A 22,979-nucleotide genomic window follows, 5' to 3' on the forward strand; every position below is an offset into this window, starting at 1 on the left:
AGTAGGTGAATGAACGGTGAACAGTAGATGAGAAATCCAGTTAATAAGAATGCAGCTTGATAAGAAATATACACTTGATGAAACAAGGAATAAAATAAAATGAGATAAATTAAAATAAAATGAACCAAGATGAAATGGAATAAAGAGCAATGTAAAAAGTTGATCAGAAGTAGCTTAAAGGTAACAACTGAATTCTACTCGGTCATTAAGTCCATGTGGCTTAAGGGTTTGCAAACGGAAAGTCCATTCTAGTTCTTTCTGCAAAAGTAATTTGCGATTGTCTACCCCTTCACTGCGGGTGACACATTCCAAAACGGTGAATTGCAGTTGTGCGATTGTGTGATGAAATTCCTGGAAGTGCATGGCAATGTTGGATTTTAACTGTTTGGTGCGGATGTTGGATTTGTGCTCGTTAATACGAACTTTAATCTTCCTTTCCGTTTTTCCAACGTAAAGTTTTCCGCACGGGCATTTCAGTGCATAGATGAGGTTCATGCTGTCACACGTGGCGTTAACACAAAGTTTAATGGGGTTGCCTTTCATAGGATGTTTTATTTGGTTCCCTCTGATTATACAATTGCAATTGTTGCAATTAAGGCATGGTTGTGTTCCCTTATATTTTTGTGGAGTCAAAGGTTGTGTGGATAAAATTTCTTTAATGTTTTTCCCACGAGTGTGTGCAAATAAGGGAAGGTCATTAAAAATATTCCAAAAGTCTGGTTCAATTTGAAGAATTGGCCAATGGTTCAGGACGATTCTTTTGAACTGGTGGGTAGCTGTGGAAAATTTGGACACAAGAACCATGCGTTGCGTCGGTGGTTTGACAGTCTGAGTTAAACTCTGTTGTCTGGTGATGTTAGTCAAACGTGTTTCAGCTGCATTGAGAATTTCAGTGGGGTAACCTCTGTCTATGAAGCGTTGGTGCATTTCCTTGATGCGATGATTATATGTATCCTGTTCAGATACAATCCTTTTTATTCGCAACATTTGTGAAAAGGGTAAATGTTTTTTCAAGGACCCTTGGTGGAAACTTTGGAAATGCAACGTGTTGTTGCGGTCAGTGTCTTTACGGTGTAGGTCAGTGATGATTTTGTTATCTTGAATTTTCACATGCACATCAAGGAAAGATATTTCTGACTGGCTTGTCTGCCATGTGAGTTGGATGCGTGGATCCTTAGAGTTAAGATCCGTTAAGGCTGCGATGAGCTGGTCTTGTGTGCTTGTCCAGAGTAGAAAAAGGTCATCTATGTACCTTACGTACATTTTTATGTTTTGATACAAACCAGGATTGTCATAGATGTAGGTTTTTTCGAACTGTTCCATATATATATTGGCGTAGGATGGAGCCGCACAATTACCCATCGCCATTCCCGTCCGCTGGAGATACCATTTGTCATCTTCCTGGAAATAGCTATGGTACAATGTATAAATCATTAGTTCCATGAGGAATGTCTGCATTTTGGGATCGATATCACTCTGAAGTAGCGCTTGCTCGACTGCTTCAATGCCTCCCTGGTGAGGTATGGAGGTGTAGAGAGAACTGACATCGGCTGTACATAGAATAAGTGAATTGTCGTTATTGATGTTGATAGATGAGAGTTTGTTGAGGAATTCAGTGGTGTCTTTGATATGACTTGTGGATTTAATGACCAAGGGTTGAAGGTACCTGTCTAAGAACTTCCCTGTAGGTTCGTGAATGGATCCTTTAGTCGAAACAATTGGGCGAAAAGGCGGGTCAAAGAGATTCTTGTGTATTTTCGGGCTCATAAAGATTCTGGGACTTCTAGGGAATTCTCTCAAAAGATATTTTTTGGTGCGTTCTTGAATGATGCCTGTTTGATGAGCTTTGTCTAGAATGTTAGATAACGTTTCTTGGAACGCCTTAGTTGGGTTGTTGCCAAGCTCCATGTAAGTGTTGACATCGGTGATATGTTCCAGTAACCGTTGTGAGTACATACTGGTGTTCATAATGATAAGAGCGCCGCCTTTATCAGCTTTAGCACATCGGATGTTAGGGTTGTTGGCCAAAGATTTCAAAGTGTCACGATCCTTTTGTGAAATGTTGCGATGTTTGTTAAGTTTTTTGAAGTTGATTTTCGACAAGTCATTTTTCACCAAACTCTCAAATAAGTCGATACTTTTATGGCTCAATGGAGCCAAGTAATTGCTGGGCGGCCGTAGGCCCATAAGTTGATCACTTTTGGTGTCGGTGTTGGGTGGCAACACGTTCTCAAAGTAATGACGTAGCCTGAGTTTTCTAGTGAGCTTAAAGACGCTAACTTCTAATTACAATTGGTTAGTGTGGGTTACAGGAACGAATGAGGTGCCTTTTTGGAGGAGATTCATTTGGTGTTTAGAGATAGTAGTATCAGAAATGTTGATGACTAAGTTGGTTTTTTGGTCTTGAGATCCTTTTCGGTTACTGTGCTTCGTGTGTTGGGAGGGCTTTTTTCCAACTCTTTTCTTCTTGCTCCTCCGGAGTCGATGGTTGTTTCTTGGCCTGTTTCTAAAAAATGAACCGAGGAAGTTTGGTTTGATGCGCTAGTGGAAGCAGATGCCTGATCGTTTGATGATTCTGTGGGAGTGGTAGATGTTTTTTGTGAGGGACGGTAAGATGAATCACTTCCTGAGGAAGAAGTGTCGGTCTGGGTGTTATAAGGCTTATTGCGTCGCCGTTGGGCATATACGTCGGCCCATGTATACACTTCGTCAAGCTTGTAGTCAAGCGTGTCCCTTCGATATTTGCGGATCTTTCGTTCCTTTATTTCCCTTTGATGTTTGTCAAGGATGGTTTTTATGTCTTCAAGGGAAGCAGTTAGTTCTTCTGGTGTGATTAACTCTTTAAGTTGACGATCAGTTTCTTTTATTTCTATTTCGATACACAAGAATCTCTTTGACCCACCTTTTCGCCCAATTGTTTCGACTAAAGGATCCATTCACGAACCTACAGGGAAGTTCTTAGACAGGTACCTTCAACCCTTGGTCATTAAATCCACAAGTCATATCAAAGACACCACTGAATTCCTCAACAAACTCTCATCTATCAACATCAATAACGACAATTCACTTATTCTATGTACAGCCGATGTCAGTTCTCTCTACACCTCCATACCTCACCAGGGAGGCATTGAAGCAGTCGAGCAAGCGCTACTTCAGAGTGATATCGATCCCAAAATGCAGACATTCCTCATGCAACTAATGATTTATACATTGTACCATAGCTATTTCCAGGAAGATGACAAATGGTATCTCCAGCGGACGGGAATGGCGATGGGTAATTGTGCGGCTCCATCCTACGCCAATATATATATGGAACAGTTCGAAAAAACCTACATCTATGACAATCCTGGTTTGTATCAAAACATAAAAATGTACGTAAGGTACATAGATGACCTTTTTCTACTCTGGACAAGCATACAAGACCAGCTCATCGCAGCCTTAACGGATCTTAACTCTAAGGATCCACGCATCCAACTCACATGGCAGACAAGCCAGTCAGAAATATCTTTCCTTGATGTGCATGTGAAAATTCAAGATAACAAAATCATCACTGACCTACACCGTAAAGACACTGACCGCAACAACACGTTGCATTTCCAAAGTTTCCACCAAGGGTCCTTGAAAAAACATTTACCCTTTTCACAAATGTTGCGAATAAAAAGGATTGTATCTGAACAGGATACATATAATCATCGCATCAAGGAAATGCACCAACGCTTCATAGACAGAGGTTACCCCACTGAAATTCTCAATGCAGCTGAAACACGTTTGACTAACATCACCAGACAACAGAGTTTAACTCAGACTGTCAAACCACCGACGCAACGCATGGTTCTTGTGTCCAAATTTTCCACAGCTACCCACCAGTTCAAAAGAATCGTCCTGAACCATTGGCCAATTCTTCACATTGAACCAGACTTTCGGAATATTTTTAATGACCTTCCCTTATTTGCACACACTCGTGGGAAAAACATTAAAGAAATGTTATCCACACAACCTTTGACTCCACAAAAATATAAGGGAACACAACCATGCCTTAATTGCAACAATTGCAATTGTATAATCAGAGGGAACCAAATAAAACATCCTATGAAAGGCAACCCCATTAAACTTTGTGTTAACGCCACGTGTGACAGCATGAACCTCATCTATGCACTGAAATGCCCGTGCGGAAAACTTTACGTTGGAAAAACGGAAAGGAAGATTAAAGTTCGTATTAACGAGCACAAATCCAACATCCGCACCAAACAGTTAAAATCCAACATTGCCATGCACTTCCAGGAATTTCATCACACAATCGCACAACTGCAATTCACCGTTTTGGAATGTGTCACCCGCAGTGAAGGGGTAGACAATCGCAAATTACTTTTGCAGAAAGAACTAGAATGGACTTTCCGTTTGCAAACCCTTAAGCCACATGGACTTAATGACCGAGTAGAATTCAGTTGTTACCTTTAACCACTTGGCTGCTAAGGCAATATTTTACTCTTCATTGAATTTCCATTGAAATCAATGAAAAGTGCATGACGAGTTACCCTTGTCATTAGCGGCGAAGAGGGTAAGCTACTTCTGATCAACTTTTTACATTGCTCTTTATTCCATTTCATCTTGGTTCATTTTATTTTAATTTATCTCATTTTATTTTATTCCTTGTTTCATCAAGTGTATATTTCTTATCAAGCTGCATTCTTATTAACTGGATTTCTCATCTACTGTTCACCGTTCATTCACCTACTGTTTACTTCTTCCCTTTTTCCCTTCATATCTATCATTGCCATTCCGACTCCTACTTTCAACAACCCATCATTTATTTCTTTTACCATCCTTCCCTGTTCCATCATGGCCCCTACCTGTTCCTTTCCCTTCTCTAGTCCGTCTTTTATGTTTCCAATTGTTAACCCTGGTTCCCACACTGGCTGCCTCACTGATTGCCACGCTTCACCTATCTGACCGCTTCGGCGTTGGACTCGAGTAAGTCTCCACACTGGTTTAGTCCGATTCTAGGACTTGATGTTACCGCTAAGTTCACTCGCGTTCTTAACGTTATGTTTCCCGCACCCTCGTGTTTATTTCTATGCACTCGCTCAGGACCCGGTGTTCACCATTAAGCTCACTCGCGCTTCTAAGGTTATTTTCCTGCACTCTTTTGTTTACTTTTATGCACCTTCACGTTAATACATTTCCGTGCACCATAGTGTTCATTCAGAGACCTCTGCATCTTGTTAACTTCCAGCACTCCCCCGTTTATCACCACCTGACCTCCGTAATCTTGAATTTGCATCGAGTACTTTAATCACATCTTTGCTGCATGTTTCACAATACTTACCTCCCATCACCTCACCATTTTTGATCGACACTTGGTAATTAATTACACACCATACCAGTTTTTTAATTATTTCCCCCTGACCCGGGCTTCTTCTTTTTCTTCAGCCTCTCCTTGATAAAGGGCGTGGAGCCCGAAATGCATTGGAGTTTCCTTTCGTCCATATTCATGATATGCTGATAATATCATATGAACTGTTGAACTTTGCTTCACAAACAAGGGTATAACATTGAATAAACCCTTTTACAAATCAACCTGTTGAATCATTGATATGAACATTCCGGAGTGCCTTTAACGGGGGATGTAATCGCAACCTGTGTGCTTACACTTCCTCATTGATATCTTATGGTGTTTGACGGCAACACCACCCCTGAGAGCACCCACCCTGACTAAAAATCTTCCTCGATACTGGTACCACTAGTGCTGTGCACCTTCCTCATTGCTTTCTTGATGGATTGAGCCAGGAGACAATGGTACCCAAATGTTCTGGGTATGAGCATTAATTTGGCCTCTGATCAGGCTACCATCTCTGGAAGATCTTCTGTCAGAGCAGCAGGGCAGGTATATGTACCCAAACCTGCGCTATCTATACCTCTAGTCCTGGATATTAAGCAGTGGCAGGTGACTGTGTTTGATCTATCCTTTGAGGTTGTGAATGGTATCCAGCAGCCAGTTGTCCATCTACAAAATCTATTTACGCAAGGCACTTGGACAAATTTGTGGTCTAGTGTGGAGTCCGCAATACAAACCCACCTACAAGCCAAATTGTCAGATGTTTGTTTATCTTTGGCCCAGCGTGGTTTTGCAGTGGGTACCATTCAGAGTTATTTGTCTGCCCTTTTCAGCTTTTTTACGTTTGCTGGACCAACCATCCTTGTTTTAATCATCTGTTCTGCTGTGGTTCATTATAGGTTTGCCGCATATTGCCCGCCTCCCAAACAGTTTGTGATGCCACAATGAGATCTTCATTTGGACCTGAAGTTTCTCATGTGTTTCCTCTTTTTAGCCAATGCACAGCTGCTTGCTGCATATCTGACTCTCAAAACCATCTTCCTCATCGCAATCACTTCTACTGGTCGCATTGGTGAGCTTCAGGCTCTTTCGGTGCTCTTGTCCTACACCACTTTCTTTTCTAGACAACTTGGTGTTGAGGAAAAGCGCTGCCTGTTTTTGACTAATTATGGTGATGCTTTTTCACGTTGGGCTATCCTTCACTCTCCCAATGTTCTTTGTCCTACCCCACTGCTTAAAAAAGGAATAGTCTCCATCAGCTGGCCCTAGAAAAGCCTTTACATTGATTACACCACAGACTCCATCAGCTTTTTGTCTGTTTTTCTGTGGCAAAGAAAGATATTGTGGTGAGAAAAGAACTTTGTCAAGGTGGATAGTCCTCTGCATTAAGATCTTCTTCACATTGACCAAGTAGAAGCCTTCAGAGGGCCTGAGGGTTCATTCCACAACTGTCAAAGCTGCTACCAATGTGTTGGCACATGGAGTGCCTGTTCTTGACGTCTGCCAAACTGTGACTTGGGCGTCAGTGCACCTGCTCACAAAGCACTATTGCATTTATAGTTCTGTCCAATGGATATGGCATTTCACCCGTTTGGTCTGAGCCCACTCCACAGACTCCCCAACCTTGAGGAGGTACTGCTTTGATATCTTTTCAAAAGGTGAGGAATCTGCAATTAGAAGTACCCATCAGAATAACAAGTTACTTACTTCTGGTAATGCTTCTTTTGGTGCATACTCCATCTAACTGCAAATTCCCCACTGCCCTCCTGACTCTCTGTTTCGCAGAGTGGTTTGTTTTTACAATCTAACACAGTCCCCTATTGGATATATGCATACTGGTACTGCAAATCGCTTGAGCTCTGCATCCAAGAGCACTGAAACGGGTAATTAAGAAACTGACATCGGCGTCATGTGGTGTTCCCTATATACATCTCCGTTCCGTCACTTCTGGGGTAGAACAAAGTTAATGCTGAGCCACATAAAGCCACTTAACAAACCTCCAGTTCCAGTCTAGCAACTGTGGCATATTCTAAAGGTGTGGAATCTGCAATTAGATGGAGTATCTACCTGAAAAAGCTTTACCAAAGGAAAGTAACTTGTTCATCTATTCTGTATCTGAATCTAGCATAGGCTGCATGTTGACTTCACGTTTATGTGCAACTCTGAATCCTGCACTGCACATTCTTCCTCCAGTCCAGCACATGATTTCACCCTGGCAGCTATTGATCTTCCTAGACCACTTACGGCTTGATTACGAGTTTGGCGGTCACCATGCATATTGCAAGTTTTCTCTCCTCCACGGTTTTCATGGCGGTTCCTCCTCCGTGAAAACTGGCAGAGAAGAAACACTGGGCCCCCTGGTGCCTCACGCCAAGTGGATGCACCCAGGGGGGCACAACATGTGCTCCTCTCTGTGCATGCACACCAGTTCCTGTACGACATGGACTTTACAGTCCATGCCATGCAGGAACTGTTTTTTGATGTTCCCACTGTGGAGCCCATTTTTAGAGGCACTGCAGTGAAAATGCACCAAAAAACAAACACCAGACTGGAGGAAACTCCTAATCTGGCAGTCAGTCCAAACACTGCTTTGTCAGTGCAGCAGTGGGGCGTACCCAGCGCCGCACTGCCAAACATAATCGGGCCCTTTCCATGCTTCTGTAGTTCTCATTCTTCTATTTGTTACCTTATGGTACTTAACTGTTTCTCTGGATGTTTGAGAGTAGGTAGGGTAACCATTGAGTCCCCAGAGTTGCTGTTTAGTTATGCTGGGGATAGGTGAAGGAGCAGTGGTAGAAGGAAGGTGGACACTTTTGATCTACCGTGTGGGAGAAGTATGTAGTAACTAGATTCAAGCAAATAAGGGTGCTAGAGGAGCAGAGGCCATTACTGTTTGAATGGCAATAGGACATAAAAGGCTGGAGCTCTACAGGGAAGAATGACCAAACCCAAGGTCTGGTAGAGAAAAAGAATCAAGGGTGAATTCTAGGGGTGGGCGGAATTTGCGTAATCGCGTTACGCAAATCTGCGCGAAACGGTAAAAAATCTCAGCGAACACGCAGAAATTCCGCGAACATGCGGAATTGCTTGTTCGCGATGCTTTTTTACTGTTCGCAATCGCTGTTTGCGTGCTCGGGGGAAAATATCTGGCGAACACGCATTTGAGAACGCGAACAAGCAAAAGATTTCGCGAAGTCGTGGAATTTCGTGTTCTCTGCGGAACGCGAAATTACCCAAAGTCCGCGAACGGAACGGAATTTACCGCCCAGGCCTAGTGTATTCTTCAAGCATCGAAGTACATACGTGAAAGGCTATATATACTTTGCTGTCACTGTCTTGTACCATAGATGCCTTTTCTTCCTAGTTGTTCTCCATGTTTTTCCCCTACTCACTGGCACTGTAGCGAAAAGTAAATTATTTAAAGTATGCCCGCTTTAAGGTAATTGCAGACAGGTGCTTGGGAGTGTGGTGGGAAATAGAACAACATACAGGTAATACTGCAGTTCAGCCTACCAAGTACATAGATTGAGTATAGTCAATATTTCATTACCAGTTTAAAGAAATCGATTAGTCTTTGGTTCACGATGCACATGATACACATGTGGCTTTTTTGCCACTAAATTGTAGTATGTTGAACCTTCTAAACTTTACATTTGGAATTTCATGGAGCAAGGTTCACTGTGAAAATTTGAACTGTCCATGTCTGTGATAATCTCAGAGGGTTTAAAAATATCGATGTTGTCGCTATATTTTCTTGGTATTTTGAAAATCTCAATGTTAATGCTTAATTTGTTTTTGCGTATAATAGTGTGTACATGTGTCTTGCAGGAAGAAGACTATGAATGGGGAAGTAACTCTATACTTGTTGCTTTACCTGGAATCAATATGCAGCAGAGAAAATTGGCAATTGCTGCAATGCGGTGGAGGAAAAAGCTCCAGAAAACAAATCGTGCAGTTAGTGACCCTGAGGTACACATACGCGTGTGTCTCATTTTGTCCTTTTTGACATAAATTACTTTTTCTTGGTATTCATTATTTCAGAATCTTCATTTTTATGATTTACTTTTTGTTTCTCTTTTTTTAGTTTTGCCATCAAATATGTGAATTCTTGAACCTATATAGTGCTTCTAATCAGTCAGACCAGTATCTCTAGTTAAAATGTTTTTGTTCAAGATGCAGTTAAAGTGGGAAAGGTTCACATAGCAATTGCTCAAATGATATAGATTGGGAAACCTGTGGAAATTGCTCTCACTGGCAGTACACACCATTTTCTAACATAACATAGCACAATGATTAAAACCACGTATATTTCATCATGCTTGAAATTACAAACCTACGCAAACATCATGTTGAAGAATGTTTTAGTCTCCTTTCTAGTTTCCTCACCAGATTTTCAAAGACTTCTTTACTTTGTCAGTTTGAAAGGTATGCCCACTGGGCATGCAATTTGGAGGATTGCCAACACAAGGCCTGAGCTCCTATGCTTACCATTTTTCATCTGTATAATCCACAGCTCTTTTCTGCACAGTATTGTTTCAGGACAGAGGTCTGGAAACCATCATTGTTTTCTGTCGTGCTAGATCTATTTTTTGGCTATTTGGGTTCACCACAACTTTCCTCTCTTCCTAGTTTTATTATTTGAGTTGCTGGCATAAAAGCTGTCCTAATAAGATCCTAGTGACTTTTTAGTGGATGCGTATACTTTGGGTAGGAGGGATGCCCAAGAATCCAGTCAAATCCACCTTCTCTTGCAACATGGAAGTCACTAAAACCTTCAGATTGAATACTCTGATTACGTTTTCCATTTTCTCAAGTGTCACTTTGATCATTTTAATTTGAGCATTAATTGACATCCTGCTGAGCTATATTCACAAAATAAAGTACATACTGAGCAACCATGGGTTTCATTAACTAAGGATAAAAAATAAAGTTAAAGAACCAGACACATCTATCATTTTTAACTTATCTGAAAGACACATTGCATCCTTTAACAGACAAGTGTCCGCTTCACCACTGAGGCGAAGGAAAAGCCTTTGCCACAACTGTGGAGAAATGCCCACCTTATTTAAACACATACCTACCATGGTGATAAGTGGTTCCACTGCCTATGCACCATTGGGGCACCTCCACAATGTGTGCTGTTCTGTTGGAAAATAAATATGGCAGTAGTTCCATCATCTTGTGGGCGTAGAATTGCTGCCACCACTTGTTGGCACATTTCCACTGCTCGGATGACGTGTCTCTGATATGATAGAAGTGGTCTCTCAGCATGTCAGGAACACCGTGCTATAGTTCAGAGTGCTGCCATTTGTTGCATACCAGCCTTACTTGGTGTTGACTTCACCAAAGGTAGTGGAATGCTGGTCCTTCATGATTTACAGAGGCTGCAGTGTTGTGTGAGGGTGGACCCAGGTTGCGTTTTACCACTGGGACTGTCAAGCCTTCATTGTCGTATAATCTGGATATCTTTACATTTACCTGATGCTTCTTGTTTTTGATATTTTACAGGGAGCATTTAGTGGTTGGAAGGTTATTCTAAATGTTGATCAAGCAAAGGAATCTGGATTCAAGCGTCTTCTTCAGTCAGGAGGAGCAAAGGTATCTTGACTGTTAATCACTTCGAAATTTGTGGTGTTATCATTTTTAAACATCCCTACAAGGTGTCCTATATTTTCCATGGCCCATACAATGGTTTTAAGAAACTGAGAAGAACTTTTTGCAAGTTCTCTTTCACATTATTTACCACACATTTTACATGCTGCAGTTTTAGCCTGTTTAACATTTGACAGTGACAAATGAATATTTTCTTTGCACGCGCGTTTTCTCAAGCTTGCCCATGACCTCTATGTCTTTACCGCACTTTGTTGTGAATGGGTCCAGTGATAAGATAGCTAAAGCTGGAAATATAAGTGTGTCTTTAAACATGTCTGGACTCTGAATCTACTGAATGTTAATCCAATTTCTAATATGATATACTATATTCAAATGATTGAGTGAGCTTTCACTGAGCTTAATGAAAAAAATTAATTATTTTAGATGGCCTACCACCCACCTAGAGGTGAAAAATCTGTTTGGGATTTTGATCACCTACCTTCAAAGAGTTGAGATTATCACTGTTTATCAACCAACATGGATACAATTAATCGTTCAAATGCTTCCTTCCTTGAATTGCAGCCTGTGGCCAAACCATGATGGGTTTCATGCACTTGGTGTACGTAGCTGGGCTCTATACTGTTTTTAAGACATTTTGGCGTTTGTCCTGTAGTCTCTTGGAACCTCAGAAGGAAACCCTTGGATAGCTCTATTTAACCCTTTCGCTGCGGAGGCTATTCCGCCGCAGCGCTAACCGGGCGGGGCGGCCGCATGCTGGTGACAGAACCGCTCCGTCACCAGCCGCGGTTGAGCTGTGCTCGTGATGGAGCGGTTCCATCACAGCCCGCCCGCTCAATAGAACGCGCCGCGCTGGCGCGGCGGCCGGGCCATGACGGAACCGCTCCGTCATCAGCACAGCCCAACCGCAGCTGATGACGGAGCGGTTCTGTCATCAGCATGCAACAAGTTAAGATTAGAAAATTTACTTTAGGTTGAGTGAGCTGCAGAGAGCTTGCTTTTGTTTCGTAGACGGCTCAAAAGTTAACCCTTTTCCATGTAGAACTGTTGTCCGCTAATTTGGAAGGAGTTCAAAGAGGCCTGGTAGGGTGACTCTAGTGCAATTTAGAACCTCTTGAAAGTAGAACAAACGTAATCCCACAGTGGCAGTTCCTGGTCCGCTTAAACATCCTGTTCAGTTCCATCACTGCTGCAGAATTCTCTTTTAAAATAAAACTACCACCTCCATGGATATTAGTCAGTTTTGTTTTTATCTTGATAACCCTTCTAATAGTCATAGGGCCAATTAGACCCCACTGGTGTGATGTTATGTTAAGTAGATTTGTTTGGAGCAGCTTATCACCTATGAGGATATTCAGGTGCTGGAGCAGAAGTGTAAACCCTGCGGCTCTCCTAGTTGAACAGCCAGGTCTTCAGTTTCTTGCCGAAGTTGAGAAGTGGAGTAGCCGTCCTGATGTGAAGAGAGTGTGTGCCCTCCTGTCTTACTTCTGTGGATGTGGGGAAATCTTTCGAAGAAGGGAGAGGTGGAGTGTATCTGTCTGGAGGGTTATTAGAGTTTGAGTCGGTCGTTGAGGTAAACTGTTCCTGTGCTGTGGATTGCTTTGTAGGCATGGATAAGCAGCTTGAATTTACAATGTTTCTGGGTGGTTAGCCAGTGTAGTTCAGTGAGCTTTGGAGTGATGGAAGTACTTCTGGCGACATCAAGGATGGCGTTTTTTGGAAGGTTTGTAGTCTTTGCATGCATAGGTTGGAGATGCCGACATAAAGTGTATTGCCATAGTAGAGTCTGCTGGTGATGAGAGCCTGGGTGACCGTGTGTTTTGTGTGGGTGGGAGCACTTTGAAAATCTTACGAAGCAGGATGTGATTACAGTGTTTATCTATTTATTCTTCGTAAGTTTGTCGTAAAGGATGATGCTGAGGTTTCTGGTGTGGTCTGTGGGGGTGGAACCCGGATCGGTTGCCCACCAGGAGGAGTCTTTTACTTCCAAAGATCAGGATCTCAGTTCTGTCCTTGTTCAGTTTGAGGCAGTTCTCTCGGATCCAGTTGGCCATGTTGGACATGCAGGCGGTGAAGTTGGTCCTGGTGGTGGTGTTCGTGTTGGTGAGGGAGAGGATGAGCTGAGTGTCGTTGGCATAGGAGACCATGTGGTGCCGTGGGTTGTTATGATGCCAACGAGAGATGCAAGGTAAACAATGAACATGGTTGGGCTGAGGTAGGAGCCCTGGGGAACTCCGAAGACTAGTTTCTTGTGTTCAGAGGTGAACGGGGAGAGTCAGACTGATTGTGTCCTGTTGGAGAGGAAGGGGGGGATGTAACTCAGGACAGGCCCTTGGCATTGAGGGTGCCATGGGATGCAGTGTTGAACGCCGCTGAGAGGTCGAGCAGTGGTTTCTTCACTGTCCATGATGGACTGGATGTCATCTGTTGCTGCCAGGTGAGCGGTTTCCATGCTGTCATTGCTACGGAACCCTGGCTGGGTAGAGTCCAATTGGTGATGTTGTTCAAGATGGGTGGAGAGCTGCTTGTTGATCTTTTTCTCCTGGACTTTGGCAATGAAGGATAAGAGCGAGATGGGGATGTAGTTGCTGAGATTTTTCGGGTTGGCCAAGGGTTTCTTCAGGACAGATGTGACCTTCAACTGCCCAAGAAGTTTCTGCTGAGGATGGAGGAGTTGATGATGGTGGTGAGGTTAGCACTGATCAGTGTCCTTCCCAGGTTGTACAAGTGGTGTAGGCCGGGATCTGAGGGGGAGCCTGAGTGAATGGTCTGCATGATTCTGACCGTGTAATCTGTGGGGAGAGGGCTGTAGTTCGTTAGGAGGTGGGTGCTCCTGGCGCTGGTGGGGGGTTGTGTGATGTTGTTCTCTACGGTGAATTGGGGTGCAAAGTTAGTGTAGATCTTGAGTATTTTGTTTTGGAAGAAGTCAGAAAGGTTGTTGCAGAGTGTAGGAAAGTAGGATCTGCTTTCATGGTTACCCCCACTTTTTGCCTTGTGTTATGCAGTTTCTAACTAGTCTGACAAGATCCTGGTAACCAGAACCCCCATCTCTGTGCTTTCTCAACTACATTGGCTATATTAAGTACTTAAGTACACCCCAGATTAGCTACTTGTGTATCCTGGTAAGTCCCTAGTATATGATACCAAGGAACACAGGGCATAGGTACACCAGGGGTCTCCCATGGGCTGAAGCATGTATTATGCCACCCAAGGGAGGTCACTCAAACTGACCACAGGGCTGCCATTACAGCCTGTTTAAGTTGGTGTTAGCACCACTTACAACAGGTATATAGATTTGCTTATATCTGAGGTCACTGCACTTAAAACCTATGTCACCTCTAAGGCAGGCCTTCCAATCCTGAAGGCAGTGTGCTTGATTCTAAGTGTGAGGGTGCCCCTGCATGAGCGGAACACCCCTACAACCTTCGGAGTCCATTATCCCGGGTTGAAAGTGCATCAGCCATTACGATATATATAGTGGCAATGCGTCTACGCGATGGCCATCTCTACACTGGCTGTAACAAACCCTGTCAAGTTTGGTATCAAACATTTTCCATGCACTGTAAAGCTCCTCCGGGAGGCCCTCAGTACTCCTGATACCAGTCTTACAGAACCGGACAGTAGGCTAGGGCCTTCCTGCTACTAATCCAAGCTCGAGCAGGGGAAGGCAGAACAATAGATATCCTGTCACAGGGAGGTGTGACCAACTCCCAGACTGAGTTTTGTGTATTGTGGCAGGGTAGGGGTGCTTGCCAGCACCATTGAGCCTGCTTGAAGGGCACACTTGGTGCCCTCCTTGCATACTCCAGTTCAAACCAGTTCAGGGAGCCGTTGGCTCCTGCTGTGGCGCGTAACTGGACAAAGGACATGGGAGTATCCTCCTCTGAGAGGTACCCCTGAGTCGTCACAACCCTTATTTTAGGGTACTTAAGGGCTCACCTGTCGGTGGTCGCCTAGATTCTTCACAGGAAAAGATTCAGATCAAGACACCACTTCATCTCGACTGTCTGGGCACTCTGGACTTCGCTGGACACTGCTCTGGGCACCGAGCCTGCAACTGAGAAGACTCCTGTTGATCCTGGTCTCGTTGTCCTGCTCGTCCACTGCAACGTCTGTGCCTGTGCTCCATACAGGATCATGCCGGGGCCTGTGGACATCCAAGACACCTGAAGGAATCTGCCTGAAAGTGAAGGAGTCAGTTCCCTGCATTTGCAGGCACCCCAACAAGCTGACCGGTCTGCTGCTCCTGGGCTCCCACAAACTCCGAAAGGCTCAGCAACACTAGTGGTGGTTCTACAACTCCCTCGAGACCTGCACTGTCTTCTCACCAAGTTTGCAGCCAGTATCCCTGCTGCTCCTGGTCTCGTAGTCCTGCTTGTCCGCTGTAACGAATGTGCCTGTGCTTCATACCGGATCCTGCCAGGGCCTGTGGATATCCAAGACACCTGAAGGAATCTCCCCCGAATGGAAGGAGTCACTTCCCTGCATCTGGAGGCTCTGCAACAGAGCTGTCCAGTCTGCTGCTCCTGGGCTCCCAACAAAGGTGGTGGTGGATCTACAACTCCCTCAATGGCTGCACTGTCCTCTCACTAAGTTTGAGGCCATTATCCCTCATCGGAACCACCGGAACCAAACCCCTGGTCACCGCATCGACTTGCCATTGCCGAGGCTTGTTGGCTCTCTTCCTCAGAGATATTTGGGCTCCAAGAAGCCCCAGCCTCAAGCATCTCCTCCAGCCAAGATCTTCGTCCTCACTGCATCCTTTGCACAGTGGGCCTGCATCTTTGATGAACTGCTCGAGGTCCTCTTGCAACTCCTGTGCCTCTGGCCTGTGGATCCTCTCGAGGGTCTTCTTCAACTTCAGTGGGCTTCCCTGATTGCTCGGGGCCTACTCTGACTTCCCTGCTTGTGGTGAGTCCCTTGGACCTTGCTGGTCCCGTCTCTGCACTGGGAAGGGTCCTTCTTTAAAATTGCAACTGCGACTTACCCATTGACTTGAATTGAGCACCCGGTTGTGTTCTCACTCTGCGCACGGCCTCCTGGGTACTTACTTCGAGCGGTTCCTAGGGACTTCTATGTCTTCTGGGTACAGTCTTGACTCGAGGCGGGATTCGCATCCATCTATTTTAGTATACGGTTTGGTCTCACACGGCAACCACTGTGTATTTGTGCTTCTTACCTGTTTTTATTGCAAAGTATGCATTGTGTAAAATCTCCAGGTAAGACATATTGTTGTGCATTAGTGAGCGTCTTATAATAAATACCTATTTTTATCAATACACTGTATGGATCCTTTTTACTTAACCTATAGCAATAAGATTAAGATCCGATAAAACAAGCTGCTTTACACTCCTTCTGGGCTAAGCCTGAAGGCTGCCGTCCACAGCTACCACTTAGGCTTCTAAGGTTGTCTAAGACCACTATAATCACTGTATGGGTTGACTGGATTAGTGCAGGGTGCCCACTTACATAAATGAGCACCATATACTAAGCCAGCCTCCTACACAGAGGATCTGTGAGGAGAAGATGGTGTTGGACGTTGCTTTTAGGTTGGTGAATTCTTTGATGATGAAGTGTTCTTTGCCGGAGTTGGAGCAGGATTAGAGTCTGAGTATGATGGCAACTTTCCTGGCTTATTTGATATGTATGTGGTACCTTGTGAGTGCAGATTTGTAGGTGTCTCTGGGGTGTTGCCTTGGCAGGTTCTCCATGTTCTTTCCAAATGTTTGCAATAGTGCTTGGTCTCTCTTAGGTCTTCCGTATAACAGCAGGCTTGAGAGCCAGGGAGGTCACTTGCCCTAATGACATGGCGCCCACATGCTGAGACTGATTGTAGGAGAGTAGGGTCTGCAATTCTATGATCACCCCAGATTTTTGCTTTTTGCTTCACTGGTTTACGACTTTCCCTGGCTGTGGGCCTGCTAATCAGACCCACAGCCTAGCTGTTCTCTCTCTAAATTGACACACATGTACCTTAGGTGCATTTACCAATTGGTACTGGGCCACCTTATCAGTCCCTGTAGAGTATACCTTAGGTATCCAGGGCATAGGTGTACCCAGGACCTACCAGGGGCTGCAGCATGTATTATGCCACCCCTGGCTGGCCATCCAAATCTGACACAACTGGCTGCACGACAGCTGGGGCAAGGTGGTGTAATCACCCTTTGCTTTAGATATAGTATACCTATATCTAACCCTAAAATGGACACATGTATTCCTATCAGTCACTCCTATGGCAGGCCTTATCAATCCTGAAGGCAGAGTGCTTGGAATTATGTGAGATGGTGCTCTGGCATGAGCTGAGCCCGTTTGCAGCTTGCGGAACCAAGTCCTGATAGCTGTTCCATGATAACGCGTACCATATACTCTTAAGTGCATTATAATCCTCGCGGTTATTTGCCAACTTTGGTATCGCTTTATCAAAACATGTCGAGTAAAGTGTCATACGAATTGGAATGCTAACCCCTCGCCAATTCTGGCGACGGGGTTAGCATTCCACCCTTCTAGAGGGACACGACATGTATGCAACTGTGAACCCCAGTTAAAGCTAACTCGAGCCTCGGCATCACAAAATGGATGCTGCCACCAGAGACACAAGTCTGACCTCCTGCTGCTGGGAGTCCTTCCAGCGAGGAGAGCTTGGACAAAGGGTTTCCTGTCAGGGGCGGTGCTAGCACCATCCCAGACAGGGTTTTGTGTATCCCAGGTAGGCAGGGCTGAGAGGAAGGTGACTGCAAGTGGCACCCCGGTGCTCACTGTGCATATGCCGGCTCAAACCAGTTCCAGGGGCACCCCAGCCCCTGAGCTGGGAAGAGACCGGACAAAGGAGAGGAGTGTAACCACCCCCCTCCTGGTCCCACCCAAGGGCAGGACCTAGTCGCGTGCCAGCCCCTTTTCTTAGAATAAAGGTAGGAGCGGGCCCCCTTCCCAAATTAGATAATTCTGAATCTTGACTACTTTCCACGAAAGGAACTCTGGAAACCTTCTGAAGACTCTCCCTTGTGGCTAACGAGTAGCCACCCTGCACCCGCAGGCACCATCTAAGCATCGCGGTTTGCTGTAAGTCCATCCTCCGGATTAAGACTGCCCAGCTCGACGAGACCCGGATTCCTTGGCATCTCTGACCTCTACCTGCATCATCAGCCCAGCTGAGATTCGTGGGTGTGACGAGACCTGAAGGGACCGGCCATCTTCAAAACTGCACAACGCTTAACCAGCACGACCGCCGAGGGATCCTCGAGTGAGTGCTTTGGGGTTTGAGAAGCCCTAACCCTGAGCAGCTCCAGCACCGAAGTCCAGCCCCCCCAGCATCCACGAGATCTGTGTGGGGCCCTTCTGCTCTTTGCTGCTCACCGCGTTGTCCGGCCACTTGCCTGCTGGCTAGTAGCCCTCCTGACGACGCACCACGACGATTTCACCGCTGGTCTGGTTGCTCCAGACTGGCCCTTGCTCCCCTCCAAAAGAGGAGCACCCCGGACCCTCCTGGTCCACTCCAGACGCCATCTTGTCTCCACCGCGTGGGCTTGACTTTGCCATGGTTTGTTGCCCCAATCCTGGGTCCAGCATCGCCGACAGCAGACACCTTCGTGGGACAGCTCGCACCTCCAGCCTGGTCGCCGACACCGCCTCCTAGCCCGTGTGACTGCAGAGTCCAGCGTCGCCCACTCACCTGGTCGAGGTGACTTCATCCAGTGCCATCCTGGTGCCCACACAATCACTGGCTAGTGATTAAGAACTGAGTCCCCTCTGCTTTCAGGTCGTCTCCATCACCGATCCAGGCTTGGATCACATCGAACTTCTTCACTGGTCGCCTGCCAGCAACTTCTTCTTTCAGGCTTCATAGACTTCAACGAGGATTCCCGACGTCTTTTGAACCCTATGCAGCCGCAGCCCCTGGGCTAGGTAACCCAAGCATTTCGGTGCTCCAACGTAGGTTCAATATTTAAGTGTCCAGATCCTTTGTCGTTTTCAGAATACTAACATCCATAGACTTTGTCCCGCATCCCGCGTGAGAGTGCACACTCTGCACCCGATCTCCCTAGGCCTCCTGCTCCTAACCTTAGGGTTCAGTAGTGTAGTCCTAGCGATCCTGAAGCCTCTGGATCTTGTTACTTACCTGCTAGTATTTCGCATTCCACTTTTTGTGTATATGGTTTTTCATGCCCCTCGGGCATTTGTGTAAATTGTGCAACTTAAAGTATTTTCGTAAGAGTTTTGTTGTGTGCTTAGCTCCCTGACTCATAAAGAGCTCAGGGTAGACTTGTTATAAATAAATATCCTTTTATTTTCATAACAATTTGTGTGGTGTCCTTTCACTTGGTGTTCAAGGGGTAAATGTGATGGTATAACAGCTGGCTTAACACGCCCTCTAGAGTTTAGCCTAAAGACTGCTCTTGTCCATGCTACTAGGATAGCTGGTCTATAAGGTTGACTTACAACCTTTAGGTCCAGTAGGTTTCATCAGTAAAACCCTCAGCTCATCCCTGGGTAGCTTTGGCACTGAGCAGCAAGACTTACACAGAGGAACAAGTGTTAAGCAGTTAAGCAGCACTAAAATAATTAAAAAAGAAATCAACACGACACTCAAGAAATCCGATACCAGTTTATAAAATATAAAATAGTCTTATGTTTATAAGAATTTAGACACTAGAACGAAAATGATCAACCGAAGGGTTCAGGAGATATAGATTTTACAAGTAATAATAAATCAAAGCAATTTCACTCAGCCATTATCAGGCCACGGCAAAGGCAACCAATTGGACACTTGGAAGCTGATTCAAGAAAAACTTAGGTGAGTGTCAATGTGGTTGATTAGAAGTACTTTGGGTGACCAACTCCAGCAGGGAGCTTCTCAGGGGGACCAACAAGGTCCTCAAGAATAGCTACCTTCACAAAAGAAGCAGTCCTTCAGCAGTTCCAGGCACTTTATCAGCATTGTGAGGGATTTCGTTGGAGTGGTCCTGATGCAAGTGATGAAAGATCCTGAAGATGCTCCAAGGATGCTGTGGATGCGATGTGGTCAACAGGGTCTTCCTGCAGGGATTACTTGTTCCACAAAGATGGGGAGGGGGATAGGCCTGTGTGCAGAGTCAACATCCCACAAAGCTCTCTATGGTCTGGCCGCAGTCCAGTCACCACTGAACTACCAGTGTCCGGTTCTTGTAATCTGAAAGAAACAGATTAGTGTTAGATTCCTTACCTTAGAATATCCCCAGACGTCAGACTGGATCCGGAAAGTTTTGCGTAGCAGCACCCCTGTGCGTCAGTAGGTGTCGTCTGCGGCTCCTCTTCCGTTGTCGGCGTAGTTGGCGCCGGGATGACGTCGTCGAAGTACTTAGACGCCGCCCTCACCCTCTGACGTCAGTTCTTCTTTTTTGCGCGCCAGAAAGCGCAGATCCAGAAAAAAGCAGTACTTCTTAGTCACTTTTTGACTAATATTTTCGATCCTTTTTGGATCCTTTTTCAAGTCAGTAAACTCTCGGTGCCTATAGGGATGCCCGGGTTCAAACCCTGTGCCGATTGTAACCGCCTGATGTCGGTTACCGACCCCCACCGTCGGTGCCTGTATTGCCTTGGGGCCCACCACGACAAGTCGCGCCCAGACTGCCGGGCCATGATGTCGAAGGCTAGGAGGGAGCGGTCCCGTAAGCGCCTCGAGCTCCGGCAGTCGGCCCGCACCGTTCACGGTCCCGGGCGAGGTCGAAGGACCGGTTGCGGGGCCACAGTCATCGCAGCTCGGCGAGTCAACACCATTCGTCGGGCTCCAAGTCCTCAGGTAAGAGGCACAAGAAGTCGAAGAGACGACATCGCTCTTCCGACTCCCCCCCCCCCCCCCCCCCCCCCCCCACGCTCGCGTGATGCGGCCGGGGGTTTGGGCGACACAGCCCACGCGGCTCCACCGGAGCGCAGGCGCCGCGCCCAGCTCCATACCCACCGGTCCCTGCGCTGAACGCGACACCGGAGGAGATCGATGCTTTCCTCATGGCCATGAGGTCTCTCTCTCCCTCTCCTCTGTCGGGTCCCGCTGTGGCGCCTTCAGGCCCCGTGACCCCGACTGGGGACTTCGGCCCCGGCGCCGTTGACTACTTCGGTCCCGACGCCGCAGTGCCCCACTGGATCCGGGTCCGGATCCGGGTCGTCGTTGGTCGACCTTACGACCCCTCCGCCGGCGCCGACCCCCAGGGTGTCGCCCTCGACGCCATCCCCGGACGACGACGTCCCTGGTCCCTCCCTCGGTCCGGATCAGACGCCGCATTCGACGTAGGGAGAAGAGCAATTCTTCTATGATCCGGCCCCATCCTTTGCACCTGACTATCAGGAGGTGGGAGGCGAGGAGGATTGGGAGGGGTCTGAGGACCCTCTGGCACGGGAGTGCCAGTCATATCAGGACTGGGCAGTTGAGCTAGGGGAAGCCAGTGGTCTGGACACTTCGCCCAACACTGGATTTGTCTCCCCTCCTACCGTGGCTATGGAGGAGGGGGCTGCTTACATCGTGGTGTTGACAAGGGGGGCCAAGGCCTTGGCTCTTGAGCTCCCCTTCGCGGCCGTGAGGACTAACCTCCTTACCGAGGTCCTTAAACCCAAGGCAAGCTCTTCGGAGCCTCTACTGCTGTTTAATGAGGCCCTTACTGACGTTCTGTTGTGCACCTGGTCCAGGCCCACTACTGGCCCCCCTGTAGATCTGAACATGGCCAGGCGCCACCGCCCGGCCCCGGGCGACCCTATCTTCCTGTCCACCCACTCCACCCCCGAGAGTCTGGTTATCCAGGCGTCTAACTCCCAGACCTCATTCCCGACTGCTCCACCTGATCGGGAATCCAAAAGGTATGAGCAGTTCGGTAAGAAGCTGTTCTCCTCACTTAGTTTGGGGTTACGGTCGGTCAACACCGCTTGCCTTTTGGGCCATTATACCCACTCTCTGTGGGACACGGTCGAGGACGTGCTGCCAAATTGCCCGGGTAAAACTCGCTCAAGCCCTTGCGGAAGGGCGAGATGCAGCACGGTACTCTATTCGATGTGGGCTGGACAGGGCGATTTCCACAACGGTGGCGGTTCGCCGCCACGCCTGGCTGAGGTCCGCCAACTTTCCGGCTGATGTCCACAACTCACTCATGGACATGCCGTTTGATGGCCGTCGCCTCTTTGGCGACCAGGCAGACAGTGCGCTTGAGCGTTTCAAGGACTCCAGGGCCACGGCCAAGTCCTTGGGCCTGTCGGGCTAGTGCCAGTAAACCTCTGCCTTTCGTGGCCAAGGAAGGAGCGCCCCTTCACGTCCTGCTAGCCACGGGCCACAGACTAACATCCAGCGGGGTGGCGGACGTGGTAACCGCTGTGGTGGTGCCAGGGGACAGCGGTGAGTCCAGTCCACATCCACCCCCGCAGCATCCGCCTCAAAGCCTTCCTAGTCCGAGCCTACAGGCCCATTTGACGCCAGTGGGGGGCAGGGTTCGCCATTACCTCCTCCACTGGCGCACCATCACATCGGACAGGTGGGTGCTGCAAATCGTCAAAAGGGGCTACTCCCTCCCCTTCGAGGCGACCCCTACAGCCATGCCACCGCAGTATTACCGCGTGTCAGGGGATCACTTGCAACTTCTGCAAGAGGAAGTTACGGCCCTCTTGGCCAAGGGGGCCACTGAGCGCGTTCCTGGGCCAGAAGTAGGGTGTGGTTGTTACTCCCACTACTTTCTGGTTCCCAAGAAGGGCAAGGGGGGCCTACGCCCTATCTTGGACCTGCGGAACGTCAACGGCTTCCTCCAGAAGGAGAAGTTCAAGATGCTGACTTTGGCTCAGGTCTTAGCTGCCCAAGACCCTGGAAACTGGATGGTAGCGTTAGACTTGCAGGACGCATATTTTCACATCCCCGTCCTGCCGGCCCACCGGCATTACCTGCGGTTCACGGTAGGCCACGAGAACTTTCAGTTTACCGTGCTCCCCTTCGGCCTTACCAGCGCCCCTCGGGTGTTCACGAAAGTGATGGCGGTGGTCGCAGATCAGGGATGTCAGTCTTCCCCTATCTCGACGACTGATTGTT

The 22,979-nt window shown here is 47.0% G+C and overlaps 1 protein-coding gene across 3 annotated transcripts in view; it reads left to right on the plus strand.

Annotated features, from left to right (window-relative positions):
• The window catches only part of TOPBP1 (DNA topoisomerase II binding protein 1), a 289,247-nt gene that overhangs the window by 243,126 nt on the left and 23,142 nt on the right, over nucleotides 1-22,979 (plus strand). For all 3 annotated transcript variants that reach the window (XM_086942059.1, XM_086942060.1, XM_086942061.1), the window contains 2 exons: nucleotides 9,164-9,304; nucleotides 10,844-10,933. In XM_086942059.1, the coding sequence (XP_086798185.1) occupies nucleotides 9,164-9,304; nucleotides 10,844-10,933 (231 nt within the window). The remainder of the gene's footprint in view (nucleotides 1-9,163; nucleotides 9,305-10,843; nucleotides 10,934-22,979) is intronic.

The sequence above is a fragment of the Lissotriton vulgaris genome, chromosome 10, assembly GCF_964263255.1.
Source record: "Lissotriton vulgaris chromosome 10, aLisVul1.2, whole genome shotgun sequence".
In the NCBI taxonomy this organism is placed as follows: Eukaryota; Metazoa; Chordata; class Amphibia; order Caudata; family Salamandridae; genus Lissotriton; species Lissotriton vulgaris.